The 27,958-nt window shown below is 65.4% G+C and overlaps 2 protein-coding genes across 3 annotated transcripts; one reads left to right on the top strand and one right to left on the bottom strand.

Annotated features, from left to right (window-relative positions):
* The first annotated feature begins 568 nt into the window (after window positions 1–568).
* SLC6A9 (solute carrier family 6 member 9) lies at window positions 569–18,093 on the top strand. Of its 2 annotated transcripts, none has more exons than XM_042806308.1 (14): window positions 569–747; window positions 3,114–3,260; window positions 11,664–11,820; window positions 11,998–12,129; window positions 13,037–13,289; window positions 13,362–13,494; window positions 13,873–14,007; window positions 14,091–14,194; window positions 14,282–14,519; window positions 14,602–14,736; window positions 15,067–15,166; window positions 15,522–15,622; window positions 15,821–15,991; window positions 16,238–18,093. In XM_042806308.1, exons 2-14 carry the CDS (start codon window positions 3,231–3,233, stop codon window positions 16,448–16,450), a joined length of 1,902 nt encoding a protein of 633 aa, XP_042662242.1. In that variant the 5' UTR covers window positions 569–747; window positions 3,114–3,230; the 3' UTR covers window positions 16,451–18,093. The 2 variants fall into 2 exon arrangements, with proteins under 2 accessions (XP_042662242.1, XP_042662250.1); XM_042806316.1 differs by lacking the exon at window positions 569–747 and adding an exon at window positions 2,670–2,815.
* A 521-nt stretch (window positions 18,094–18,614) lies between these two features.
* B4GALT2 (beta-1,4-galactosyltransferase 2) lies at window positions 18,615–25,577 on the bottom strand. Its single transcript, XM_042806324.1, has 7 exons — window positions 25,386–25,577; window positions 22,590–22,977; window positions 21,975–22,210; window positions 21,709–21,899; window positions 21,318–21,440; window positions 20,118–20,222; window positions 18,615–19,945 (listed from the first exon to the last, which is right to left on the bottom strand). Exons 2-7 carry the CDS (start codon window positions 22,903–22,905, stop codon window positions 19,795–19,797), a joined length of 1,122 nt encoding a protein of 373 aa, XP_042662258.1. The 5' UTR covers window positions 22,906–22,977; window positions 25,386–25,577; the 3' UTR covers window positions 18,615–19,794.
* Between the last annotated feature and the right edge of the window lie 2,381 nt (window positions 25,578–27,958).

Genomic DNA, 27,958 nt, shown 5'->3' with positions numbered 1-27,958 from the left:
GGCCGGAGCCTGGGGCCACCCCCCTGCCTGGGCTCATCCTGGTGCTGTGTGCTGCGCCCTGGCAGTGTGAGTCTGTGAGTGGACATGCGGCGTGCGGGTGTTCCTCTGCGTGTGCTCATGGGTGTGAAAACACGTGTGTGTGGATGCATGCGTGCAGGAGCCTGTGCGTGACCAGATGCCCTCCTGCGTGTCCCTGTGTGCCGTGTGCCTGTGCAAGCCTGTGTGTGCCCCTGGGTGTCAGCGTGCCCGTGGGCTGCCAGCGCCCACGTGTGCCAAGTATGCCATGCCTGCGCCCACGCGTGCCCAGCGCATAGCGTGCCCGCGTGTGCCACGCACCCCGCGTGTGTACCCCCATGTGCCTGCGCACGCTCACGCGTGTGCACGCACACCATCTGGCCCACACCTGTGCCCGCCTGCGTGTGGCGTGTGCCCACGCGTGCCGTGCGCTCTCCTACGCCCCGCGGAGCGCCCGCGCCCCCGGTGCCGGTGCGGGTGCCGGTGCGGGGCGCTGGGGAGCGCGGCGGCTCGGGGGGCGGGGGGGGGGGGGGGGGGGGGGGGGCGGAGCGCGGCGGCGACGGGGGCGAGAGGCGGCGCCAGCCCCCACCGACCTCCAAACTTTCATTAACTCGGCAGCCCCGGTGGTGGCGGCTCCTGGGCCTGGCACGACACCGGCACCGGCAGCCGGGCCGGGCCGGGCGCGGCGCCCCCGCGGCGCGGCGGGAGGGGCCGGGTGGTGGCATGGGCACGGTAAGGGGCGCGCACCTCCGCCGGTACCGGGTGCCCGGCCCGGCTGGCAGCCGCGGGAGCAGCGGGGCGGCGAAGCGGAGGAGGGTGGGGGGGGCTGCCGGGGAGAGGGATGGGATGGGGGCGGCGAGGGGCTCCGGGGCGGCGGGGCCGAGGACATTGGGAACGGCACCGGGAGCGACCACCCGCCGGGACGGCGGTGGGTGCGGGATGAGGGGCGGTCCCGCATCTGTTGCTCTCCCGGCGCGGCGGCGCGGTACCGGGGGGAACGCGGGGGCGCGGCGGGCGGAGCGGGGCCGCCTGCCGCTGCACCCGGAGGGGACGGCGGGGACCGGGGTGGCCCGGCCCGGTGTCGGGACGGGGGGGCTGACGGTAATTTTCCACGGGCATGTGCCGGGGCGGGGCGGCGGAGCAGCCACCACGTGGCGGCTGATGTAACCGGGCCCCCCCCGCCGCCGTGCTGCACCGGGCGACGGCGGCGGGGGGGTGCCGGGCGGCGGGAGCTGCCCGCCGGGCTGCCACCGGAGCCGCCTCCGGGGGAGGGGGGTGTGTGTGGGGGGGAGGATGGCAGGGCGGCGGTGGGTACCGGGGAGCCCCGGCTGCGGCGGGCCCCGCGGATGCTGGCGGAGGAAATGGCCTCGCAGGTGGCAGCGGCTGCACCGGCGCCCCGAGCCTCCCGCCGGGCGGGAGGGGACAGGGGGTGGGGGTGCTCTCCATCCTGCGGTCTGGCAGCTGTGGCCTTCCCCTGGATGCCTCCCCCGCCGAGGGGTGACACCGATCCGGGAGCCCCCGTGGGTGACCAGGTGTCCCCCACTTCCACGGTGCCCCTCCCGAGGTATGAGCCGCCCTGTCCTCTGAGCTGTCATGGCATCCTGCAGCTCTGGGCGAGCTGCCCCGTAGCGTCAGTGCATTGTATCCCCATCCCTGTAGGGCTCTCCCGGGGGATGCCGCAGCCTCGGGCATCCCTGCATCCATCCCCTTGCCACCCTGTGCCTGGCTGGGCACTCGCCTCCTTGCCAGGCTAGGAGCTGAAGCCAGCAGCACCTACACAGGCACGCAGCCTTATCAGCACCCGGCAGACCCCAGGGGAGTGGTGGGCTGTCCCCTTGGGTGTTTTCCCCTCCCAGGACACAGCACAAGTCCCCGGGGCTGAACTCAGGGCCGCAGGGCGGGCAGTTTTTGGTGGGCTGGCAATACCTGTGCAGTGGGGAGGAGGCCCGACCACCGTCCCTGCACCTCCCACCTCTGAGAGGTCCCCATGCTGTGCAAGAAGCAGGGCTTGTGGCAGTGATGACATCTTGGCTCCCCATGGAAATGCAGCTGCTCCTGGGTAGGGCTTTGGTGGTGGGATGTGGTATCTGCTGGCAGCAGCCTGCCTGCTCTGGAGGGGCTGTGGCGGGGGCTGGGGGCTTGCCGTGCATCCTCTAGCCTCCTGCTCTTTATCTCCACTGCCCATGCTCCCTCACCACAGCTTAAGTGCTTCACACCCCTCTGCTGATCTCTCCAGACCCATGGCAGCCTGGTGACAAGCCCTGGGGTGCTTGGCTGCTGTTACTGGGTTTGGGGGTACTTTCCCGTCCAGCAAGGGCACCAGGTGCTGTTGTGGGATCTGCAAACACCGCTGCTGTTGCACAGACAATCAAACTGGTGTTTTGCAAGAGCGGCTGTCCCTCCTGGCGAGGTCAGGTCCTGGTGCTCCCCTGGGGCCCCCAGCAGCCCCAGGATGGGGCAGGGGTAAGGGCAGGGTATGCAGCTGCCTGTGTCCGTGCCCTGTCCGGCAGCCCCTGGCACCCGGCAGAGCCCAGTGGCTCGGCCCCCCCTGCACTGCGTGTGCATGCGATGCACCGGGGCAGAAAGCAATCGTTTCCCATCTGTGTCCTGCACGGCAGCTGAGCCCTGCGCTGGCCCCGCTCAGCGCCCAGTCCCGGCGCTGCCGTGTGCCGCAGCCACTTCGGCTCCAGCTCTCGCTGGGAGAGAGCTTGGGGGGCCCCCACTCCTGCCTGCGGCCCCTGACACCCACCCGCCGAGAGGCCAGCGGCCAGCTGCCCGCAAGGTCATCTGTCCACACCGGGTAAATATTTAACTGCTTCTTGGGAAATACCTGGCCACTATTGCTCTTGTGGGTGCCAGGGGGTTCGGAGACCCTGGAGGGGGTGAGAGCCAGCAGGAAGAAACCCAGCCACCAGCCCACCCAGCCCCAGGCCGTGTGTTTTCTGCCAGCCCCACTCCCGTGTGCCCTGCGGGAAGGTACATGGGAGCGACCTGCCTGCCATGGCCCCCCCAGTACCCTGAGGGAGGAGGAGGCCAGGAGTGGGGACATGCCCACCCCACCAGTCACGTCTCTCTTGGTGTCTCTCCACTCTGCCCAGCTTGCTCCGACAGTGGACTGAAGCGCACCGGTGCTGGTGCTGAAGCCAGCGCGACGGAGAGCGGGCAGGCGAGGGACCCCGCAGCGGGAAGCCGGCACTGCGCTCCAGCCTCCAGGAATGGCCGATAAGTGCAGCGAGGGGCTGCTGGTAAGTGCCGGGGTGCGGGGAGCGAGCTGGCACGGGCCACTGCCCTGGGGACCCGGAGCAACCAGCACAGGGAACAGGACACCAGGGATCCTGTAAGGCTTTGTGCCCCTTTCCCCCCCCAATCCCCTCCCTACCCTGGTACCCCCAGCCAGGGTTGGGCCACCCCAGTGCTCCCCCAACACTATGACTGTGGAGCAGACGCCGGCTGCTGCTTGCCCTGAGCCTGCTGCCTGCGAGGCTCCCCGGGTGTGGTGTCTCGCCGTGCCTGGAGATGCTATCGCCCGTCTCGGTGCTCTGCCTGGCCCTGGTGCCCACCCCAGCTCTCAGGGTGGGCAGGGAAGGTGGGAGAGCCCCAGCTGTGTGGCTCCTCTGCCTGCTTTTGGCAAAGGGTGTGGGTGCCCCTCCATGTTGGGTAGGGGTACAGTGTGGGGCTGCTTCCCCTCTTGCCTCCACCCTGCATGTTCTCCTGGACTGGCCCGGTAGGTTGGTGTGCAGGCAAAGCCAGGTTTTTCCAGGCACGGGTGCGGTGCCCGACCCTCCGTCCTTGCAAGCGGTGTGTTGCAGGATGCTACATGCTGAGCCCCTGCGCTTGCCTGCATCAAGGACAGCTTTGGAGCCCTGCGTGGTTGCGGGATGTGCCCAGGGTATGTCCTCGTCGGAGGGCTGCAGTGGCCCCGTGCTTGTGGCAGCTCTGCCATGCAGCGTGCCAGGCTGCTACGCTGGGCTGGGCAGGTGAGCCCAGGCTGGGCATGGCTCTTCCCTTTTTCCCCAATGGATGGGAGCTGAACACTGGGGCCAACACAACCATTGGGACCTCCCCTTCCCGGGGGGCTTCCTGAAATAGCTGCACGCTCCAGCCAGAGGGCCGGGAGCCAGGACTTCCCTGGGAAGCCAAGAGCCAGGGGAGCGGCGTGCTCCAGGAGGCGCTTCCAGCGCGCTCGCGTGTGTGCAACTCCTCTGCTTGCGTGTCCCAGCGTGGCCCCACTGGCTGCGCCTGCAGCGGGAAGCCCAGCGACTGTCCTGCCTACGATGGGCAGTGTGGAGGGGTCAGGGTGGCCAGCGGGAGATAGAGGCAGATTCCTCCAGGAGAAGCCCTTGGCTGGGAACGGGGAGGTGCTGAGGATGTATCCAGGCTCTATCAGGGGTTTGTCACGGGGACATGCCCCTGCATGTGTTTGGTGCTTGCCACGGTTCCGTGCTGCTGCGGTGCTCTGGCCCTGGCTGGAGCGGCCAGCATCTGACCGGGGCAAGGGCTGAGCCTGGTACCCATGACAGGGAGGCGGGAGTGGGAGCACCCACCCACTCCTGGTCAATCTTTAACCTACTTCTTGAAAGTACCTGATCAGCTTACCCCAGGGCCAGGGCATGCGGAGAGGTGGGGACGGGCAGGGGTCCCCCAGAGTCTGGCAAACGCTGTGCTGGCTGCCCTGGCTTGCAGCCTTCTGCCCGGGGCTCCCCTGTTTGCAGGACGTGAGGACAGTCCTGCGCAGGGCACAGGGGCTGCTGGGGGGATGGTGTGGGGACCGCAGGGAGGAAGGTGGGTCCCTGGGAGAGCATCCCCACTCCCAGAGCATCCCTGTACCATGAGAGACCTTGGACGGAGCTGTGGTGGGACAGTGCCCACTGTGCCCTGTCTGGGGAGGGACAGGGGTCATGGAGGCAGGAGCTGGGTGATGTGCAGCTGTGCCTCAGTTTCCCCACCTGAAGGCTGGGGCCTACACCCTCCCATTGGTCTGGGTGTGATGAGGGTGCTGTGTCCTGCTTTTGCAGGCTCTGCGTTTTGTGGATGCCCCTGGGAAGCTCTGTACACTCACTCCAAAGCAGCGGGGAGGGGGTCAGGCAGTGCCCCCACTACTACTCCCGAACCCTGCAGACACCCTGACAGTGGGTGCCCAACGGGATGCAGGGCAGCTCCAGGGCCTGGATCGTTCCCTGTGGGGCTGGGCAGGGTGGGTCCCTGTGGGGCTGCAGGGGAGCACAGAGGGTCTGACAGCCTCTCCCTCCTCAGCCTTTAAGGACATTTTGTTTTGTCCTCCTCAGGGTACTTAGTTCAGGCTCCAGCAGTGCCAGTGGCTCCCGACTCCTAGGGCTGCCTTGCTGGCACGGCTGGGCAGCCTTTGGCTGTGGGGTGCATGCCTCAGGTGGGCTCCTGCCATCGCACCAGCCCACCCTGGGTGGACACTGGGGTGCTGCTTCTACCACACTGCCAGGGGTTAAGGGCTGGGGGGAGGCCCTGCTTGTCCCAGACGCCCCCCGCAGCACAGTGCCACCGGCCAGCGGCCGCGGGCAGGGGGGCCAGCGGAGCTACGGAAGTGGCTTTTGACTGCAGGAGCCCTTCCCGGAATACCAAGGGGCAGTGATGGGGGGGCCAGCGGGGGATTTTTCTGCCTGAACACCCTGGGAGAATCATGTCCGTCCTGGGAGAATGGGGCCAGAGAAGGGAAGCGCCCGGCTAGGGGATGGTGGCACCGGGGCAGGTCCCTGGGCATCGTCCCTGGCCTGGGCACCCTGCAGCCCTGCTCTGGGACAGGGTGATCCACAGCCATCCCCAACGGACCTGTCACCCCAGCCTCTCTAGTTCAGCCCTAGCACTGCCAGACAGCCAAGGTGGGGCCGGGGATGCCAGGGGAGGTGAGAGTCCCACTGCAGGCCCTTTGTTTCCAGCAGCATATCCCTGTGGGGCTGGCAGTCCTCTGCCTGCCAGCGGGGCTGCCAGGAGAGCAACACTGTGCTCCCACGGGCTGGCACAGGGCCTGACATCCCTGGGACAGGGCGGTGGGTCATGCTGTGCTGTGGTCAGGCTGCAGGGGGGGGGGGGCACGGGGGGTGTCGTGCGTAGGGCAAGACGTCTGGTGGTGGCATGCAGGTGGCCTGGGCAAAGTGGTATGACCAAAACGGGGGCACGGAGGGATGCTCATGTGGGCGTCTTGTGGAGTGTGGGGGCACAGGAGGTGCCTGGCTGCATGTGGGGCAGGACAGGAGGTGGAGCTGGCAGGGCTGGGCTGGGGTCACGGGCTGGTGCAGTGTGGGGTGGCTCTGGGCTTGCATGCATCCCAGGGGGACAGAGTTGGGTGCTGCCATCCCATGGATGAGGCATGTCCCAAGCTACCGGGTGGCTGGTGCAGAAGGGGACAGGGACAGGCACTGGGTGCTGGCATGTGGGGTCCTGAGCACCTGCCCCGCACACGTGTGCCGTTCACGTGTGTGGCTGCTGCTGCCTGGATCCCAGATGGTCATCTGAAAGCTCCGGTCCGTTCCCCCCCCCTGCCCCCTCGGCACGCCCTCATGCCTCGCTGGTGCCTTGGCTGTGCTCTCCAGCCGGGGCGCAGGGCTGGGAGCAGCTGGGGCACCCCGAGTCTGGCTGGGGGGTACCCTGCACCCACCCTCCCATGGGACACAGCATCCCACCGGGGTCCCACCCCACACTGGCAAAAGAGCAAGCAGGGAGGTGGTGGGGTGCCCAGGCGGCAAGGGGGTCGTGACACAGCCCTCCTGCCAGCCAGATGGTCCCCCGCGGGGCAGTGACCTTGTGAGGGTTGCCATGGAGACCCCATGATGTCGCCAGCAGTATGATGTCAGAGTGAAGCAGCGTGACACCAGGCTGGGGATGTGCCAGCAGACAGGCTTGTCCCCATCCCTCGATGGGACCATGCCTTGTCCCCGCAGCCCTCAAGTGCCCAGGGTTGGGGTCAGGCGTGCAGGGCTGGGTCACTGTGTGCGTGATGGGTGTAGGGGCAGGAATGCATGTGTGGGGCTGGGGGTGCTGGGGCGTGGGAACGGGGGGGCCACGCTCCAAGCACAGGTCCCAGCCCCAGCCAGACGGGCAGCGGTGCCCCTGGGGAGGGCAGGGCTGCCCGCTGGAGCATGCGAGGCTACGAGCAGCTGGACCCTGCTAATGAGGCCTCATTAAGCAGGACAGGGCTCAGCCTGCTGTGCAGCCTGCCCTGGCCGTGCCTGCCAGGGAGGGGACTTGGCTCACAAAGGCACAGCTCTGGGGCGGGGGAACTGAGGCACGGGGGTCCCTGCAGTGTGGGGCAGGCAGGGATGGTGCTGGGGTGGGTGGCGTGGCGGGGTGGCCACGCTGTGGTGGGGTGGGTGGCGTGGCGGGGTGGCCACGCTGTGGTGGGGTGGGTGGCGAGGGGCCGAGCCTGGCCAGGAGGTGAGTGGGGAGCAGTGCCAAGTGCTGGAGGCAGTGGACGGGGGGAGGCGGGCGGGCAGCTGCTGTGCGGGAGCACGAGGTGCCAGTGAAGCTGGGGAGTCACCGAGCTGACCACCCTGGGTCCCCCCGGCCCCCTCAGCAGGTCAGTGGGGAGGTGAGAGCAGGGTCTGGGGGACAGAGTGGGAGGTCAGGCTGGATGGTGGCCATGCCAGCACCATCCCCCTGCCACCGTGACTCTTCTTTGTCATGATTCCGGGGAGATGGCTGTGCAGGGCTGAGCCACAGCTGCAGCTTTGTGCTGTGGGACACCGAAGAGGCACCCCCAGGGCCCACAGCCAGAGACGTGGGGTGCTCTGGAGGAGGGAGGGCACAGCATGGCACCAAGCCCCTCCATGGGTTCAGCTGTGTTGGGAGCAAGAAGAGATTGCCTGGCAGTTGTGTGTTCGTTAACTCTGGAACCTACTGATTGCAGGAGAGGTGTGCAGAACCCCATCACATTGCTCAGTGCTGCAGGGGCAGCGTCTAACAAAGATCCCTCCCCCTTCTCTCCTGGCCCCATTTCATGGGCATCAGTGAGCAATGCCAGAGCTTGCCCCGGTGCCTCATGGCACCCCGAGGCTGGGCTGGTGTTGCTGTGGGTGGCTGGTAGAGCGTGCTCAGGGCTGTCAGTGGGGCTGGGCAGCCTCCCTGCTTCAGGGGGTGGACAGGGCTGTGCAGCACTTCTGGGACATCCTGGGATTTGGACATTCCCCTCAGCACTGTGTCACTCTGGCCCTGGGAGTGTCCCCTTGCCTGTGCCCATCCTGGCACCCATGGCTGATGCTGCCACCACCCACGCCATGCCTCTGCCCCTGCCCCAGTGCAGCAAAGACGAGGCTGGGCACTGCGGAGGGCAGGGATGTGCCAGTGGGGCTGGCAGAGCCAGGATGGGCAGGCTGGCAGGGCACGGCAGCCTCTGGTGCAGGGATGGCACTTGTGGGTTCGTTACCCCATGTGCCAGGGACAAGGAGGGCAGGGGCTGATTGTAGGTGCACTCCTCACACATCACAGCACCCAGGTTCTGTGGACAGGCAGGACATCCCTCTTCAAGGCACTCCACCTGTAGGGATCCCTCTCCCAAGTCACCCCATCCCTCCATCCCTGGGGACCCTTGTCCTAGGCTGGAGTTCCCCTGCCCTGGGCATCCTGCACCCCAATTCCCTGCCCTGGAAGAGCTGCTATTTTGGCAAACTAAGTCATCAGCATCTATTTATATCTTCCGGCAGCCCCTGCCTTGCCCAGCCGTGACTTTGTCGCCATCTTTGTCACCGTGGCAAAGAGCAATGACATCAGGCTGATGACGTTGGGGGCTGACTGGTACCTTGCGCTGTCATTACAGCTGCAGACCTGGCACCTCATTAGGAGGCTGGGGAAGGAATTGGGGGCTCTTCACTGGTTCAAGGGTGGCAGGGTGTGACTTATGCCCCACGGAGTGCTTCTGCTGGGCTGAAATGCTCCCACGAGGGCAGTTTGTGGGGAAAAAGAGGGGGTGACCAGGCTGGAGATCCCTCCCATGGGGACATCCCCTCCCAGCACCGACCCCACCACCGCCACAAGCTTCCCAGCCATAAATCAGGGCCCCTTTGGGAAGTGGGGGGCATCCGGGCACCCCAGCCAAGCTGCCATTGTGCAAGGCGATGCTGCTTAGCATGAGAAAGGCTCCAGTGCCAGGCGGCGTGATGGATGATACCCGCTCTGCTGGGCTGGAGAAGCTTTGGCCATGTTGGGGGGTGGGGGGTCCCTGGGGAAGGGGGAGGAAGGATGCACTGGGCACCCTTTGGGGACGTTTGGGGTGCCCGGGACATCTTTATTCCTCCCCTGATATTTTCACCCAAGCCAGGCATCTTTTGGAGCTGCATTAGAACACATGCATAGAAAATTTGGGGTTGTGGGAGCAGGACACCCACCCCACCCCCAGAGGCTGCATCCTTGCTTTGGGGCAGCTCCTCCTTTGCTCCCCAGCTCTGCAGCCCCACACTGGGCAGGGGGGGTGTCTCATCTTCCTGGACACCTGGGTTGTCTGTCCCCCCCCTGCTTTTTTACTGTATGGAGTTGGGATGGCAGTGTAAAGGACGGGGTGACCTCAGATTTGGGGGGGGGTGTGTGTGTGGTAGCAAGCTGGGCACACAAGCGTTTGTGCACGTTCACATGCTTGTGCATGCATGGGCACACATGTGGCTGTCCCCTTACTGGGGACAAGCACACCAAAGCCACACACTGCAGGAAAGGGGGTGGCCCAGCAGAGGCCTGGCACTCTTACTGCACTGGTGCCGGGTGGCTCAAAGGTGAGGTGCCCCACTGGGCATGGGGGTGAAGCCATGCCAGGGCCACCTGAGCAGAGGGGTGACTCTCTGGCTTTGGGACAGGGATGAGGTCCCCTTTGGGCACTGAGGCTCCAGGCTGAGCTGGGACCCCATCTAGTGTGTGTCCCCCCACCAGACCCTTTGCCACGGAGGCTGGAGTGTTGCCCCCCACCCCCCGCTAGGAATGCTGCTCATTAGAAGCCTCGTTAGTGTGAGCAGCTTAATCAGAGGCTTCCCGATCGGATCAGCCTGCTTGAGCGGGCAGTGTGTCCTAGAGTGGGGACAGTGCCAGTGTCCTGTCCCCACACCCTGGGGACCCCTTGGCCCTGCTCCCACTCAGCACCCCACAATAAAAGCCTCCTTCAAAGGGGCTCCCCCAGCACTTGGGGCTGCTGTGAGCTCATTTCTGATGGAGCTTTTGCCCGTAGGGGCTGGTGTGGGCACCCCAGTGCCCTGGCTGGGCATGGCCTTCATATCGCCCCTATAGCCCTGCCCAAAGCACCCACCGATCCCCCCACTGCCCCTCTCCCCCATCCCGGCTCCCCAGTAGCCCCCCCGCAGCCCCCGGCGCGTGCGGGCCCCGCTTGCAGCAGATGGCTTTGTTTGGCAGCGCGGTGCCGGAGTTGCCGGGCATCACGTCCCGGCTGTGCCGGCCCTAATCGAATGATACGGTTAGGTGCACCGCGCCTGCTGCCCGCACCCCGCCGGCGTGAGCAGATCCGAAGCGACGGCTCCCATTTGTGTCCCGCTCGCTGCCGGCGTCAGCCATCGTGGGGGGGCACCTGGGAGGTGTGCGTGGGGGGGTGGGATTGCAGTGGGAGGGCACAGCATGAGTGGGCACGGGGGTGTCTGTGATGAGGAGACTGGCGCTGCGGATCTCCGGTGTGCTGCTAGGGCTGCCCGCACCCCATGCTGCTGCCATGGGGTCGTGGGTGCTGTGGGGACGTGGACTGAGCAGCACCCTCATCACCTGGCCTCGGGTGGGGAAGGGAGGGCTTGGCGCACCCGCGGCACCCCAAAATGACATCTGCCTTCAGCCCAACCTGCCAGAGCTCAGCAGCATCCAAGCAGGACATTAGCTGGAGCCCAGGGCCATGGTGGGACAAAGCCATGGGGTGATGGGTGCCATCTCCACTGGGGGTGATGGGTGCTCATCCCTGTTGTTGTCGTCGTCCCGGTGTGAGCTCGCATTGTGGCAGCCTGCACAAAACAAAGCACCCTTTCTTGCCCCTGTCTGGCCCCACCCCAAGTCCCCTGTGGTGAGGAATGGCTGAGTCCTGGGGCTGTCCCCCCGTCCCTTGTAGGGGACCCGCCTGTGTGGGACCCCCTCCCGTGCTGCCCCACGCGCAGTGCCCTCGCCAGGCACTGAGCCAGCAGCAGGACCCCAGCTGTGGCAGGGTGCCTTTCCCGGCGGGGGGGGGGGGGCTGTGGGGTGCATCAGCCAGCCCTCCCACCTGCTCTAGCCACTGCACCCCACTCCCCATTGAGGAGGGGCCCTGCTTCGCCCCGGGGGTCCCCCACCATTCCCCCCTCCCCAGCCGTGGGCAGTGGCCACCCAGCAGGGCCTCTCTTGCTTGGCGTGGGGGGGGGGGGGGGGGGGGGGGGGCGGGAACAGAGGCCCCTTTGTGTTCGGGCGCCCGGACCTGCTTTGTATGAGTTGCAGGCTCTTCCTTCGCTGCAGCCGGGCTCCGGGCAGAGCTATTCATCGGGGGGGGCCGCCACTGCAGCCCTCCCCCTCCTTGGCACTGGCTGTGTGTGGTGGCGGGAGTGGGGGGGGCTGGCATGGGGGAGGGATGGGGAAGGATGCTGGGGACCACCCAGCCCCGCTCGGTGTCCGTCACCCCTCCGATGGGGCCGGTGGGGGGGTCCCTGGTTGACACACCCTGCGGCATTTCTCCGCAGAACGGCGCCGTGCCCGGGGAGCGGGACAAGCAGGACAAGAGCGTCAAGCGTGGCAACTGGGGCAACCAGATCGAGTTCGTGCTGACCAGCGTGGGCTACGCCGTGGGGCTGGGCAACGTCTGGCGCTTCCCGTACCTCTGCTACCGCAATGGGGGAGGTGGGTGTCAGGGGGCCGGGAGAGTGGGGTCCCTCAGGGCAGGGGTGGGGACGTGTGCCCTGGCCCCTTATGGTGCTTGCCGGCCCCAGGCTTGCCGGGGTGGTGGTGCAAGGTGCGGGGAGCACAACCGTGCCTGGGATCATTGCCCTCTCTCACCCTCTGGTTCCTGCCTGCCAGGTGCCTTCATGTTCCCCTACTTCATCATGCTGGTGTTTTGTGGCATCCCCCTCTTCTTCATGGAGCTCTCCTTCGGGCAGTTCGCCAGCCAGGGCTGCCTCGGCGTCTGGAGGGTCAGCCCCATGTTCAAAGGTAAGGAGCTGCCCACCCCCATCGGCACACGCCGGCACAGGACGCCCGCCGGCGCAGCCCCTGGCATGTGGTATGGCCCCCCCACCCCCTCGTGTGCCCCCTGCACACACACCTCTGGCACACATCGCCTGCGCACACCCCAGCCCTGCAGTGGCATCCGCTGCAGGCATTACACACACATCCCTGCACATGCCACACGTGTCCCCAATGCATCACTCTTGCAGAGGCCACTCAGGTCCCCTGAACACGCCATGGGTGCCCGTGGCCCCTCTGGCTGTGGGCACACTCCTGCAGTCCTCTCCCTGCACCATAGGCAGTGGGTGCTGTGCTCCCATGCGTGCGTGCTCGCCGTGCTCGGAGCTGGACCCTGCTCCGGCTGCACCTCCCGGCACACCGGTGTGCTCCCACACTGCCAGCTCCTCTGGCACACGCCTGTATGCTGCCTGCTGGGTGACGTGCCCACGGGGCACGCCTGAGCACAGGCAGCCCATGCACGTGCTCCTACGCGCTCTGCACCGTGGTGTGCTCAGCCTGGGGCGTGTTTCCCCATGCTTGTGTGGCCTCTGGCATGTGCCACCAGCTAGCTGCAGCCCTAAAGCCACTGTATCCAGGAGAGACTCCCACCCGGTGGTTCTCTAGGGCTGCAGACACCAAGGGTTTCTTACAGCCTCGTAGGCTGTGCATCCCCTGTGCGTTGCCTCGTGTCCCAGGGGACCCTCAGCACCACTGGGCTTGCTTGGAGGTAGAGGATCCCATGCACAGTGCTCCCCACCCGTGCCACAGCCAGGCTCCAAGGCTGTTGGCAGCGCCACAAGCTTCCCACCCCGCCTCTACCCCCCAAATCCCCCCCCATGCTGCACGCCGTGCCTGCACCATGCCACTCACCCTTCCCTGGTGCCGTTCCCAGGCGTGGGCTATGGGATGATGGTGGTGTCCACCTACATCGGGATCTACTACAACGTGGTGATCTGTATTGCCTTCTACTACTTCTTTGCGTCCATGACGCACGTGCTGCCCTGGACGTACTGCAGTAATGCCTGGAACACGCCTGACTGCGCCGGCGTGCTGGATGGGAACCTCTCCAGCCACGCCGCCCTCAACCTCACCCACGTCCTCAACGCCACCCAAAAGCGCACCAGTCCCAGCGAGGAGTACTGGAGGTACCGGGGACAGGGGAAATGGGGGGAGGCGGTGGTGGCGGGGCCCTGCTGACGCTGGCTGCTCTCATGCAGGTGGTACGTGCTGGAGCTGTCGGATGACATCGGGAACCTGGGCAAGGTGCGGTTGCCCCTTCTGGGGTGCCTCGGCGTCTCCTGGGTCGTCGTCTTCCTCTGCCTCATCAAGGGCGTCAAGTCCTCGGGGAAGGTAGCCACACGTCCTCCCTCCGGGACCACCATCCTGGGTGTGGACATGCCCCGCCCTGGCATAGCTCCTCCCCTACAGGGAATGCACCTCCCATTGTAGATGTGGCCACACCCCTTCTGGTCACAGCTCCTCCCCTTTTGGGCATGGCCCCAGCCCCCTGTATGCTGCTCCCCCTCTGGGAAAAGCTACACCCCTTGCAACCTGGCCACAGCTCCTCTCATGCAGTCATGGTCCCATGTAGCCGCTTCCCCTGGGCTCCTCCTGGTCCATTGCTCCACACTCTGGACCATAACCCCTCCCCTGGTCCCTAACGCCCCCTCCAGCCCATAACCACCCCCCCTGTCCCACACCACACCCCACTGAGGTGCCACCCCGCAGGTGGTGTACTTCACAGCCACCTTCCCCTACGTGGTGCTCACCATCCTCTTCGTGCGCGGCATCACGCTGGAGGGGGCCCTCACCGGCATCATGTACTACCTGACGCCCCAGTGGGACAAGATCCTCGATGCCAAGGTGAGGGGGGACAGGCGGTGGGCGGGTGGCCGGGGAGGATCGCAGATGGGGGGGCACAGCACTGACCACCCCCACCACCGCAGGTGTGGGGGGATGCAGCCTCACAGATCTTCTACTCGCTGGGCTGTGCCTGGGGCGGGCTCATCACCATGGCCTCCTACAACAAGTTCCACAACAACTGCTACCGGTGAGTGCCCGCCCGCGGCCCCCCCAGCCCCACTGCTTCCCCCCCCCGGGCCCACCACTGGCACCCCCCTGACCCCTCTCCCCGCAGGGACAGCATCATCATCAGTATCACCAACTGCGCCACCAGTGTCTATGCTGGCTTTGTTATCTTCTCCATCCTGGGCTTCATGGCCAACCACCTGGGCGTGGACGTCTCCAATGTGGCTGACCATGGCCCCGGCCTGGCCTTTGTCGCCTACCCCGAGGCCCTCACCTTGCTCCCCATCTCGCCCCTCTGGTCCATCCTCTTCTTCTTCATGCTCATCCTCCTGGGGCTGGGTACACAGGTAGGTCACGGTGGGGGGATCAGCATGTTGGGATGGTGGGGCCGAGGTGGTGACATGCTGCCCCCCTCCACCCCATGCACAGTTCTGCCTGCTGGAGACGCTGGTCACGGCCATCGTGGACGAGGTGGGCAACGAGTGGATCATCCGCAGGAAGACCTTTGTGACGCTGGGGGTGGCCGTGGCGGGTTTCCTGCTGGGTGTCCCACTCACCACACAGGTAGGTGACCACGGGGCTGTGGTGACAGGGTGTTGTTGCCGTGGCTGACACCATCAGCCACGTCCCCATTGTTGCCACGACCGACACCATCAGCCACGTCCCCGTTGTTGCCATGACCACCCCGGTTGGTGGTGACACCCTGGGGGCCTGGTGTTGCCATGCCGACGCTGGCTGGGGATGGTATCCAGACTACAGCGTTGCCATGCCGACCGCGGTGGTGGTATCCGGGCTGTGTGTCACCGTGCGGGCCCTGGCAGCGCGCCCGTGCCCTTGCCCTGCCAATGGCGGTGGTACCGCTGGGGCAGCTGTGCCAACGGGTCCCTCTCACAGGCGGGCATCTACTGGCTCCTGCTGATGGACAACTACGCCGCCAGCTTCTCCCTGGTCATCATCTCCTGCATTATGTGCGTGGCCATCATGTACATCTACGGTATGTGCAGCCGCCTACGCGTACATGTACGGTAGGTGCAACTGCCTACAGCCAATCAGCTGGCCGGGCTGCCCCAGCCAATCAGCTGGCTGGGCTGCCCCAGCCAATCAGCTGGCCGGGCTGCCCCAGCCAACCAGTGGAGAAAGGGGTGTGCTAACTTCCATCCAATCGGCGGTTTGCTGTGTGCTGACTGGCTGAGGCGTGCAAGGCCTTTGGCCAATCAGGGCAGCCGTGACCCCCCTGGGGCCTGGTGGGTCCCACCACCCCGGGGGTCTGGGGCTGGTGCTGGGCAGGGGGTCCCGCCAGGGACCCCCTGCCCAGCCGTGCTGGGGCTAATGGCCACTTGTCCCTGCAGGGCACCGCAACTACTTCAAGGACATTGAGATGATGCTGGGCTTCCCTCCCCCGCTCTTCTTCCAGATCTGCTGGCGCTTCATCTCGCCCGCCATCATCTTTGTGAGCATCCTGACCGTGGGGCATGGGGTCACAGGAGGAGAGGGCTGGGAGCCCACCTGGGGGCCCTACTTACCCACTCTAAGGAAAGGGGTGCTGGGCTGCAGCGGGGCAGCAGGGATGAGGCAGAGTGGGGCAGTGGGGCAGGCACAGAGCAGGCTGGCTGCTCCCCACTGGCTGATCCTGCCTGTCCCTCCCCAGTTCATCCTGGTCTTCACAGTGATCCAGTACCGGCCCATCTCCTACAACGACTATATCTACCCCACCTGGGCCATCAGCATCGGCTTCCTCATGGCGCTCTCCTCCGTCATCTGCATCCCCATCTACGCCATCTACAAAGTGTGCTGCTCCGAGGGGGACACGCTGCTGGAGGTGGGTAGCTCAGGGTTAGATCCCCCCCCACACACCTTGTCCATGTCCCACCTGGGGCTACCTGTGAGGCTGTCCCCCACCCCACCAGAGCTGTTGTTGGTACCCTGCAGCAGCTGTGTACAGACAGCATCCGTGGGGCACCCCATCTCCAGGCGCCCCTGGGAGCTGGTGGCATGCTGGGGGAAGGTGGGGCAGGGGCGCACGGTGGGAGCTAACCCTGTCCCCATCCATCCTCTCCCTCTCTAGCGCTTGAAAAATGCTACCAAGGCAAGCAAGGACTGGGGCCCGGCGCTGGCAGAGCACCGCAGCGGGCGCTACGCCCCGGCGTTCAGCCCCTCCACCGAGTCCCACCTGGAGGTGCAGCCCCTGCAGCCGGAGAAGGGCCGGAGCGAGGCGGGGGCTGCCTCCCCCGTGCAGGGCAGCAACGGCTCAGCCCACAGCCAGGACTCCAGACTGTGACCCCCCCGCTGTCCTCGCACCCCCCTCTAACCCTTCCCGCGCGGTGACACTTTCGCACCTTCCGCTGGCGGAGCCTGGCTCCGGGCCGCACCGGACCATGGGGGGCTCTCAGCACCCAACCCCGAGATCCCCCCCACCCCCTCGCTGGTTAACCCTCCCCCTCCCCCCCCCCGCCCACCCCCACCCCTTCCCGTGGCGTTCGTTAACCCTCATGTTTATGGTAACCTTTGTGCGCGACGCTGGGACAAGAGAGGAGGGGGCACAGCCCCGGGCGAGCCGGGATCCAGAAGCACTTTGCAGGGGCCCTGCCCCAGGGGGATGTACCCCGGCTCCCGGCCCCCCTCACCCACCCTCCCCTCAGCCAGGCAGCCTGCCCGGCTGTGGGGCACCCCCCTGGCCTACCCATGGGGAGGGCGTGTGGTGGGACCAGGCCTGGGGCACGCTGCAACTGCCCACGGCCATCCCAAGCTGTGTGTGCACAGGGCCGTCATGGCAGGGTTTGGTACTACAGGGACCCCCCAACCTGGGTGGGCACCCACTGTGGCTCAGAGCCTGTAGGGTCCCACGGGTGGCCATGCCCAGGGACAGTGCCAGGCACCGGGCCAGCACAGGGAGACGGGGGCAAGCACGCTGCCCGCACGGGCAGCGGGATCTCACGGCACAAGACACAAGCACTTAGAGCGCACGTGCACGCACACACATGTCCCTTGCAGATACGGTACAGACATGCGTGTGGCGTACGTGGGCACGCACATACACACGGTACCCCAGGGCGGTGCAGGCGGTGAGCTAGGATCCCTCTCCCCATGCACCCCTCCACCCTGTGGCCTCACTGGGGGGGCTGTGGGTGCCCGCCTGGGTGGCCAGGCACTGCCTGCAAAGCTGGGCGCAGCCACAAGCAGCATGGGCACAGTCCGGCACTGCTGCCTGCCCCGCAGCGGGGCAGGAGGCTGGGGAGCACTTAAGCCTGGCCGAGGGGTGATGGGGCAGAGCCAGGGTCCAGCTCTCCCCGGCAGCCCTGGTATGGGAAGGCGGGGGGAACCTTCCACGGTGCTAAGGGGGAGCAGGATGGACTGGCCCCCACCCCCAGCTGCTGCTAGTGAGAGGTACCAGCAGAGATGTGCAGGGCTGCACCAGTGCGCTCGCTCCAAGCCATCTGGGGACACTCGGTCCCCAACCAGTATTAGTGGAGCAGGATGCACTGGCAAAGGCCAGGTGGTCTTAAATCTGTCTTCCAGCTCCAGCCAAAGAGCTTGGAGCTCTCGATTGGGGTGGATGGGGTGAGAGCCTTCCCACCCTGCTGCTCCCCTCTCAGCCAGCGCCCTGCACTCTCCATGCTGCAGCCCCGAGGCTGGCACAGGGACACGGTGCGGCTTGGCACAGTGGTGGGAGGCGGTGGGCGCTGAGCCCCAGCAGGATGTTCCAGCTCCCCTGTCCCCATCCCGAGCCCCCCGCCGTGCCGCGGTGAGGGGCGCAGGTTCCCGCATGGTGCCCGTGCCCTGCCCCACGTGTCACGCTGCTATTCTTCACCTCTAATTGTTAGCAATAACGCGCGCGTCCCCGGGCAGCGCTGCCTGTGCCAGTCTCTCTCCCGGTGTAGAGTTCTAAAGTATCCTAGATTTTAATGAGATTTATATTCCTGAGGCCGTGTCCCGCTGTGCCATTCTTTGGGGACCCTGGGCAGGGGGGTGGCGGTGGTAAAGAGTGGGGGACTGTGTCCCATGGGTGCAGTCCTTTCCCTTTTGGATGCCCAGCACTGGCTCTGCGCAGCCAGGCTAGGCAGTGGGAAACATTCCCTTGCCCCGCATGGACTTAAAAAAAACCAGCTGGAACTAAGGCAGATGGTGGGGGACAGGGGCTCCTCCACTGGGGGAGAGCATTGTCCCCAAGGAGAGGGGGAGCAGCGATGGCAGCCAGCTTTGCCCCACAAAAAGCCCTGGGCACCTCACCCTAACAGGAGGTGGGCACCTTGTGCTGCCTCAGGGCTGGGTGAGGCTGGGGAGGGGCTCCAAGGGTGGGCAGAGTTGAGGAGGGGGAGGATCTGCCTCCCACGCTTCAGCTGGAGGTGGCAGGCAGGGCTGTCCCCTCTCCCCCATCCCACTGGATGCTGAAACTGCCTCATCTCATGGTGATCCCTGCCTTGCCCAGCCCCACAAACCCCTCAAACTTTTGAAACTTTTATTAAATACAAAAACCCCGGTCTCTACGACCGAACGCTGCATTCAACGTACGCTGAAAAAAAGGGTCAGACATTCAAATGTACAAAAGTTGCCGGTGCCCCCCTGCCCTGGCATGCTGCCCCACTCCCAACCCCACTGCTCCCAGCTCTCCATGGGGTGTGGGGGGGTGCCAGGGCTCCCAGTCCCATGGAGGGGCACAGGGCACCTGCCCTGCATGGCCCCAGACTCTCCTTCCTGCAGCCCCCATGCCCCAGGCCTGGAGGGGGGAAGGCAGAGAAGGGGGGAGACCCCAGTGGCCCCCAAAACGCCTGTGGGGCACCCAGTGCTGGAGGGAGCTGTGGGGCAGCCCCCCTCACCCCATGCCAGCCCCTGCCAAGAAGGGCTGGAGGGTTTCAAATGAGCCCCATGCCCCCCGAAACGGGGAGGGCAGGCACAGGCAGGGGCTGCACACACACACAGCATCTGCCTTTGGGGAGAGGGGATGGGATACGGCTGCCACCCCCCCAGCCCTGGGGAAACTGAGGCACAGCGAGGGGCGTCGCTAACCGGAGGTCTCTGTTTGGCAGAGCTGAGATGGAGCCCAGCTCTAAGCACCAGACTAAAGCAGAGGAAGACAGCGAGCCATGTCTGCGTGCCCAGCAGCGGGGGCAGCGCCCGGCTGGGTCAGCAACCTTGCCCTGATCCTGCCTGCTCAGGGGGGCCCGGGCTGCTCCCGCCCCCGGGGCTGGGGCAGCAGCGACTCCAGCGCTGGCAAAGGGGGAAGCCTGCACCCCGCTTCTCACAGCGCTGGTGGGATCCCCCCCCCCCAGCTCTCCCAGAGCAGCCCGATCTCACCCTCCTTCCTCGCCCGGGGTGCAGGCGGGAGCTGGCATGGGTAGGGGGCTCCGTGCCAGGGCTGGGACTGCCCCCTCCCTCTATGCTGGGAGCCACACGCGTGGCGACCGGGCTCATCCGCCAACACACCGAGTATGGGGCGGGGTTCCTGCAAACACACTCGTGGGGATGGGGGGGACAGAGAAATCCTGGGGACCAAGGGGTGGCCGTCTCCGGAAGGCAGCAGAGTAGGCAGAAAACATCCCCGTCCAGTCCTGGTTCTTGAGCTGGGGCAAAATCCGTCAAGCCCAGCCAGCCCAGATGCAGAGCCGGCTCCCGGCAGCACGAGCGCTACCCCCGGGCCAGGCGGGGGGGCGGCCTCCCGATCTCTACCGTGATGTTGGTGTACATGGGCTGGCGCGAGACCTCCACCAGCCGGTACTGCAGCGAGCTGATCCCGTCCCGCTTCATCGTCATTTTGGTGTTCTGGATCTTGGTGAATCTGGTGGAAAGGGGAGCAGGGTAAGGTGGCGGGTGTGGGGCTGGGGGGGGTTGCTGCGGTGCCAGTGGTGCTGGACCTCCACGGGGCTGAGCAGAGCAGGGGTGCTGGTGGCTGGAGGCAGTCCAGCAATCGTCCAGTGTCCCGGCTGCCCCAGCCCCTGCGGCTCACTCACCTCTGCGGGTTGGGCTCGTTGTGTTTGTCGCGTTCGTGCTTGATCATGCGGTACCTCCCGATGCGGATGTCGGGCCTCGACACCTTCATGCCATTCAGGGAGATGCTGGGGGCCAGGAGCAGGGCGGGGATCAGCATGTGGGCACCAGGGTGGGACTTTCCCCAGTCTAGAGACCTCCTGGGTCAGTCCCCAGCCCAAATAAAGCTGTCTCTGGTTAAACAGGGCTGTGCCAAGCCAAGATGAGCAGAGCCAGGCCACGGCCAGGCCAGCGCCACGACTGAGGATGCCACGTGCCCCACAGCAAAGCGTGCCCAAAGCACCACTCCCACCCAGTGACCTCCAGCTCCACTGGCCGGCAGCTGTGGTCAGCCCGTGCCGAGCATACGCCACCATCCATCCCTCCCTCCGCAGCCTCTGCCCTTTACATTCTCCAAATGCCGGTGGCCAGCCCTTCCTGTGGGGCCCTCTCCACACGCTAAGGGCTGCCTGAAGCTCTCCCAGAGCTCCACACGCTGCTTGTTCCCCACCCTGAGCTCACTTTGGATGGAAACCGCAACTGTGCCACCCGGCCCGTGGCACCTGCAAGGAGTGTTTTGCTCTCCCGGACATTACAGGCTGGTTGTACACCACTGGCCGTGCGCTGCTGCTGTGGGGAAACCCATGGGAGATGAGGCGGCAGCCACCGGGCTCCGGCACCCAACGCAGGGTGCGTGCAGGGGGGGGATTCAGCTCCCGTTCTGCATGCAGCTGTGCTGCGGCCTGCCGGCTGCCGGCAGAAATGCCTCTTGGGCTGCTGCGCGGCCAACACCGAGACAGTTTCCAAGTTTCGCATCCCAGCCCTGGATGCTTCCAAGTTTAGCATCCCAGCCCTGGCCTGGAGCAGAGCCCGCAGGCGCACTGCCCTGCTGGCACAGCTCCTACTGCGGGAGGGGGGGGGGGGGGGCGGGGGGGGTGTTCAGCCACCAGGAAGGCATGTGCGTGCCCCAAGGCCCTCCAACACCCTGGGAGGGGCCAGTTGGATCCCTGAGGGTCACCAACCCTCAAGTTGGAGCGTAATTAAATCCCTCTCCGCCCTGTGGCATGGCCCATGCATGTCCCCTGCAAAACCAGGAGCTTCAGCACTGGTGAGGGTGTTGGGTCACTGCAGGGAGTCCCCAGCATACCCCAACCGGCTGGTGCGGGCGAAGGGTCGGCACCTACCGGTTAAAGATGTCATCGTCCTCTCCTCCCCAGCCCCAGTACTCATTGGGAAAGCCGTTGATCTTCAAGAACTGGGACTTGCTCAGCCCAGAGACACCGCCGAAGTAGCCAGCATAGGGCAGCCTGCAGGTTGACAGCAAACAGGTCAGCCCCGGGGACACGCAAGGATGGGGGTCAGCCCCACAGGGACCCTCAGGGACAAGCACTGGCCCTCCCCTATGTCGCCCTCTCACCTAGGTCTCTGTGCCCTCTCCCATCCCACATCTTCAATTGGAACCAGCAACTCCACACCTGCCCCAGATGACAACCGAGTTTGGTGGTCCCATGTCATCCCAGCAAGGCCACCCCAGACCTGCCTGGGTGGAAACACCCCAGCCCCCAGGGCACCCACCTGAACCCAAACTTGTCCATGCCAACAGCAAAGTGCCGCGGCTGCTCGTAGCAGCGATAGAGGTTGCGGTCGTCCATGGGGATGAGGTCCACGTCGCTGAAGATGAAGCAGTCATACTCCTCATCATCCTTGAGCGCCTCCAGGAAGCCCACGTTGAGCAGCTTGGCCCGGTTGAAGGTGTCCTCACCAAACTACAGGGCAGAGTTCAGCGGTGCCCACCTGTCTACCCCAACCCCACCACCCCCTCGCCCATGCCCCCCCCTCACCTGGTTGATGATGTAGATGCCATAAGCCACCTTCTGCCGGCGCAGGATGGGGTGCAGGTAGTGCAGCCAGTACTTGAGGTGGTGCTCACGGTGTCGGAAGGGGATGAGGATGGCCACCTTCTGCCGGGGCAGGCAGTCTGAGGGGGTGTACTTGCCACCCTGACGCACGTCGGGGTTCTCCCGCTGCACCCGCTCCATGCTCATGGGAGAGCTGAACTCAATGAGCAGGCGGCCGACTGCAAGAGGGAGGGCAGGGTGATGCCCGCAGAACAGGACATGGTCAGGGTCATGGTCACCCGCTGCTCCCAGCCAGCCTGGCAGAGCAAACAGCGAGGGGGACCTGCAAGGGGGACTGGCACTGCCGAAAGCAAAGGACATCCAAAACCTTTCCCAAACAGGGGCAGAGAGACTGGGCAAGCCACTAACAAAACCTGAAACCAGCTGTCCTGTTACCAGTTCCACACTGGGGTTTCTCCACTGCTCCACCCCTTGGACCACTGGGAGGCCATGCCCAGGGCCCGGGGGACAAGGATGCCACCCAGGGGCAATGCACTGAGGCCCCACGCTCAGAGCCAGAGCCCAACTCCCCCTCCACGCTTACCCCCCACATCTCACCTAAGCCGGGAGGTGTCTCCTGGCAGGGCTGCAAGGGCTTCTCGGTGGCGGACTGGTTGGCGCTGGGCTTGGCACTGGGAGACGGGGCCTCAGCACCGGCTGGCCCGTAGCTGGGGACGGTGCCGTTGGGGCGGGAGGAGTTGGAGAAAGGGTGGGCGCGCGAGGCGTTCCTGGCATTGAAGCGGCTGAAGAAGTCCAGGTGCTGCGCGTAGACGTCGAAGTAGAGGATCATGATGATGACGAAGTGGAGCAGGCAGAGCAGCAGCACGGCCTTGCAAATCCTTTCCAGGGTCACCCCCAAGAGCAGCCTGGTCATCTTCCGGGCATGGGCAGGCGGACATGTGCGCTCAGCAGGGCAGGGGGGGCGGCTCCAGCCACGGACCCGATCCTGCTGAGACAACCCACACTCAGGTAACCGTAAGCCTGAGCTCCCAACCCCAGCCTGAATGACACTGGGACAGTGGGAACAGCGCAGGCCTGATGCAGAGGTGATGGGCTCACAGGTTGGTATGTCAGAGAGCACCCTGCAGGGTAGAGAGACCTGGGGGGGTTCAGAACAAAGATCCCTGCTCTGAAGGCACAGCCATGAAGACACGAGAGGTCCCTAGCCCCACGCAGCAAGTCTCCTTCTTGCTTTCCAAGGCCATGACCAGGCCGGACCCACTCCCTGTCCCTATTGCCCCCCCAGCAGGGGACAGGGATACTCCCCACGGGTGCCACAAAGAGCTTCTGTGGTGGCTGGGCCCTTGGAGAAGGTCAAGCTCTCCAAAAACAGAGCCAGCCTGGGGTGCCTCCAGGGCAACACAGGTGCCCCCACCAGCCACCCCTTTCTGAGGCACCTCATTCCCCTGCTCCACATCCGACACCCCCCCGCGGCGCTGCACCCCAGCAGTGGCACTGAAGTGGGGCCGGCAGCAAGCGCCATGCTGGCAGGGGCCCTCCCTGGGGCGCCCAGCGGGGCGAGCGGCTGCGCAGCAGCCACCGAGCCGAGCCAAGCGGGACGTCCCGGCCCCCGGGGCGGGGTTCCGGCCGTGTCCAGGGGGGTCCGGCTTACAGCCAGCGGCTGCGGGTCCCCTCTCCTCCTGCTGCTGGTGGTGAGGCCCCCCGGGGCACCAGGAGCTGTTGGGAGCCAGGGTCTCCTTATCTCCCACACGACACCTGGAGCTGGGCCAGAGCCCTGCCGGGAAGGCAGCCGGGAGAGTCACCAGAGAGCCCCGGCCGAGTCAAATTGTCCAGCCCTTCCCAGCCCCACCACTGCCGGGGTTTGGGCCGCAGCACTGCCGCACACCCCTGCTCCTGCCCTGGTCCCTGCCCCTGTCCCCGCTCTCGGGGAAGAAGCTAGGACAGGGCAAAGCAGCCGCGAGGGTCGGGCGTGGGGGCTCGCCAGGCCCTGTGGACCCTGGGACAGGCCAGTGCCGCTGCAGGGACCCCAGGGGGACGCTGGCAGGCAGGGAGCTGCGGCGGGACCCCCCGGCAGGAGCGCAGCTAGGACCCGAAGGTGCTGGCAACAGGCCCAGGGCCTGGGGCCAGCCCACCAGCAGCTGCCAGCCCCGGCCAGTGGGGCCCCCCCAGGGAGCCGCAGGACACCCAGCCGGCAGCACCGGTGGGGAGTGGGGTTCAGGGACGAAGTGAGGAGCAGGACCCTCCCTGCCCGACTCCGCTCCGGCTGCCCTCTCCCAGCCTCAGGGCTGACCCCGGCAGGCAGCGGGGTGCTGGCAGGAGCCCACCGTAAGCAGGGAGGTGCTGGAAAATACTCCAAGCCCAACACCCCAACTCTGTCTACCCTCTCTCTTCGCAGGATGCAGAGCCGGGTCGCTGCAGGCAGGGGTCTCCCGGCACACGCCAGCACCCCAACCCCTCATCCAGGTTTTTTCTAGAAAGTTGCCCTCTGGAGAAAAGCTGGCTTTGCTGTTATCTCCCAAACCTTCTCACGGTCACAGTACCCTGTCACCCAGAACAGCCCTTGACGTAGGGACCTGTCTGCCCCCAGCGCCTGCCAGAAACCCTCCCCCAAAACCTTCATAGCAGGCAGCACATGGAGCAACAGCATCTCGACAGCCGGGTGAGGAGGTGCTAGGGAAAATTAAGAGTGGTTTTTAGGGACCCTTTAGCAGGGCGGTCCGTGAGGCAAGTAGAGAGCGATGCTCGACAAGAACAAAAGCGAAGCACTCCATCGAACGGCAGCCACGGGATGCCACAAACCCGAGTGGGCTTAAAACCACACTCTAAGCAGGGGGCTACAAAATGTGATGTCATCTCCCCCCACCGCAGCATCTTCACAGGGTGTAAGAGGACAAAATCAACCTGGGGTTTGGGAGCTGGTCCCCAGGGGCTCACCCCCTTGAGGTGCGTGCCATGGGGCTGGTGATGCTCATTTTGGAGGGGATGCCTGTCCCTGTGGGCTCCATCCTTCTTCCCGCAGGACGTCCCTGGGCTGGGAGAAGGGAGGCGTGGGGGGAGGTGACGGCCCCGGTGCCACCAGCGGTGCCACCAAAGGAGGAGGCTCTCCCCACGCCTCCCTTCTCCTGGCCAAAACCGGGGCGAGGGGGTGCATTCAACACAACCAACCCCTCCCCACCCCCCTCGCAATTCTTCCCAGTCCCCGACACACAAAAACTTATTAAAAATGAGAAACAACCTCAAAAAAAAAAAAAAAAAAAAAAAAAAAAAAAAAAAGAGGCTTTTCCCCGAGCCGGGGCGGTGCCTCCCCTAAGTGCCCGGAATCGCATCCCCCGGGTCGCACCCCGGGCCTCCCCCACCCGGCCAGGCCTGCCCGCGCCGCGCCGCGCCACTCACCGCGGCCTCGGGGCTGCCGCGCCGCCCCGCCGCCGGTCAGCGGCCCCCGCCGCCTCCTCCTTCTCTTCCTCTTCCTCCTCTTCCTCCTCCAGCCCCGGCCGCCGGCCCGCGGGCTCCCATGCCCGGGGCTGCGGGGGGGGCCCTGCCGGCCGGGCCGCCGCACCGCCGAGAGCCGCAGGGAGACGGGGCCGCGCCCGCACGCCGGCTCCGCCCGCCGCCGCCGCCGCACCGGGCGGGGCCGCCGCCGCCGCCCGCTCCGGGGCCGCGCTGCCGCCGGGCGAGGGCAGCCCCGCGGAGACCGGGACCCCCCCCCCGGATGCAAACACCGCCCCCCCCCCCCCCCCACCGGGATGCTCGGTACCCCGCGACGTGCAGCCCTCGGCCCTAAGCGCGGCACCGGGGGACACCCCGAGCACCCCCCGCGGACACGGGCTCTCCCGTGTTTCTTTCTCCTCTCCTTCCCGCTGCGTTTTTGGCAGTGCGGGTGGCGGCGCCTTCACGGACCCACCCGGGGCGACTCCCGCGTCCTCGAGCGTTGCTGTTGGCCCAGTGCCCACCACAACCTAGTTGTGGCTCCTTCCCCCCCCCCCCCCCCCCCCCCCCCCGCTATTTCCCGGTTCCATTGCTAGGAAACACCGAGAATCTCACTCTCCCTACCACAGCAACATCGCCCAAAGATCTCAGGCTGGTCCTGCTGCGCATTTGGCCCACCACAAGTAATTGTTGCGCCGTCCACAGCCTTTCCCCTCTCGCCAGCCACCCCGCAGCATCTGTGCCCATTTTGGGCAGCCCCTGCTCTCCGAGGCCTCTCCTCTTGCCCTGTGCCTGGCCGCTCACCCGAGCGAGGGCTTTCCCTCTGCCCCACAGCAGCTCCCTTCAAAGAGAAACTTACAGTGGAGCTCGGGGTGGCACCCAACCAGCCCTGCCTTGCTCCACCCCTGCAAGCAAGCCCTGCTGAAAGCTGTCCAATTTCTGCCTCCAGCTCTTGGTTCAGGTCTTCGGCAGGTGGCATTTCCCCTCCAAGTACTCACATGCAGTCACCAAATCATCCTTCAACTCCTGCTGCTCCTAAATAAGACAAGGTGAAAGATTCTGGATACCCACTTAAGCTTTTTCTCCATGCTTGAGCAGCAGGTATTTAGCACACCCAAGTCCTAGAACCCAAACGCACACAGCTAGAACAAGGGAGTGCAGGGCAGGGCATGCTTACCTTGGCACTGCTGGCTGTGGGCCGCCCCAGAACCAGCCCTGGTGGGTCTTGTGTCCTCACAAGGGGCCCGTGGGCAAGTCTGGAGCCCATTCCCCTGTCAAAGCCATGATACGGGCAGGATTTGGAGGGTAGAAAAGCACCTCACAGAGGGAGACTCCTGACAGCAGATGGATTTCTATCAAGGCAGGGCAGGGCAAGACCCACCCCTGAAAGACAAGTGGGTGAGCCTTTCTAGACAGTTATTAACTAGGAAGATGATTAACCCATAGAGCAGCTTCTCTGCCACCAGTGCAGGCTCTCCAACCCCAAGCATCTCCTTCCTGAGCACAGCCCCATGAGTTTGGCACAGGTCAGACAAGATGGCCCTGAGGCTCCCAAGGGCTTTCAGATGTCTCGGGCCTGCAGCAGCAGCAGTGCAAGAGGATGAGGGTACAGCCAAAACTCTGGCCACACCAGACACCCTTTCTTCTGAGTAGGCAGGGCCCAGCCTGTGTCCCTGCCATTACATGGGGCCCACGGAGCTCCTGCCACAGCCTTCCCACACCCAGGGCTGAAACACACCACTATCCCAAAATGCACGGGACAACACAGAGCAGAGCTGGAAAACCAGCAGAGCTTGGAAAGGCTGTGCAGAGGTAGTTGTCCTAGTCCAAGGGCAAAAAAAAAAAAATCAGCAGGCATGAACCCCTCCCTGGCTCCAGCAGCCCCACCAGTGCCCCAGCCTGTTGCATCCAGGTGGGAAGAGAGATGGGCAGCTCCAGGCATTCACCCCCTGACACAGCACTAAAAGCACCTGGGGATCGATGCTTCCCCTGTAAAAATGTACTGACAGCACAGCAGGCTGAGGGCCTTGTGCTGGATACAGCAGACTGCAGAAGCATCAGCTCCAGGCTCTCTGCAGAGCGGAGGCAGGAGGACCTTGTTCTTCCCTTCCCCCAAACAGCAGATGAGCTGCAGGCCCAGCTGTCCGCAGCCGGCTTCTCCACGCTTGTATTCACCGCAACCAGGGAGAAGGGAGCAGAGCCAGCAGGAAATGTCCCCACCCCTGGGACCTCTGCCAGGGCCCCCCAGGACAGAGGGTCACTACAGACTGGAGAGCCCCGGCACCCAGCAGCACCCAGCCAAATCACACAAGGGAGCTGCTGGCGGGGGGGACAGCCTCAGACAGGGCAAAAGCTTTGCTCCTCTGCCCCTCTGGGGCTCCCCAGCTGCACAGTGAGGCTACAGACACTGAGTACACTCCCTCTGCGCTAAACTACCTGGGTGGGAGCCGAAAGGCCCAAACTAGCTTGTGCTTGTGCATGGGGCAGTGCCAGTGCTGGTAGGAGCCTGGCAGAGGCAGTGTGGAGCTGCCTGCTGCCTG

This window comes from Tyto alba, unplaced genomic scaffold, assembly GCF_018691265.1.
Source record: "Tyto alba isolate M040663 unplaced genomic scaffold, T.alba_DEE_v4.0 Super-Scaffold_1000006, whole genome shotgun sequence".
Taxonomy (NCBI): Eukaryota; Metazoa; Chordata; class Aves; order Strigiformes; family Tytonidae; genus Tyto; species Tyto alba.
This window is presented reverse-complemented; position numbering and strand designations above follow the sequence as displayed.

Bases quoted from the DNA above. Each gene is read 5' to 3' on its own strand.
- SLC6A9 (XM_042806308.1), top strand. From the start codon at position 3,231: ATGGCCGATAAGTGCAGCGAGGGGCTGCTG. The intron at 11,821-11,997 runs GTGGGTGTCAGG...CCTGCCTGCCAG, and splicing joins CTGCTACCGCAATGGGGGAG to GTGCCTTCATGTTCCCCTAC. The intron at 15,992-16,237 runs GTGGGTAGCTCA...CTCCCTCTCTAG, and splicing joins AGGGGGACACGCTGCTGGAG to CGCTTGAAAAATGCTACCAA.
- B4GALT2 (XM_042806324.1), bottom strand. From the start codon at position 22,905: ATGACCAGGCTGCTCTTGGGGGTGACCCTGGAAAGGATTTGCAAGGCC. The intron at 20,223-21,317 runs GTAGGTGCCGAC...CCTGGCCCCCAG, and splicing joins GACGATGACATCTTTAACCG to CATCTCCCTGAATGGCATGA. The intron at 19,946-20,117 runs GTGAGTGAGCCG...CCTTTCCACCAG, and splicing joins AACGAGCCCAACCCGCAGAG to ATTCACCAAGATCCAGAACA.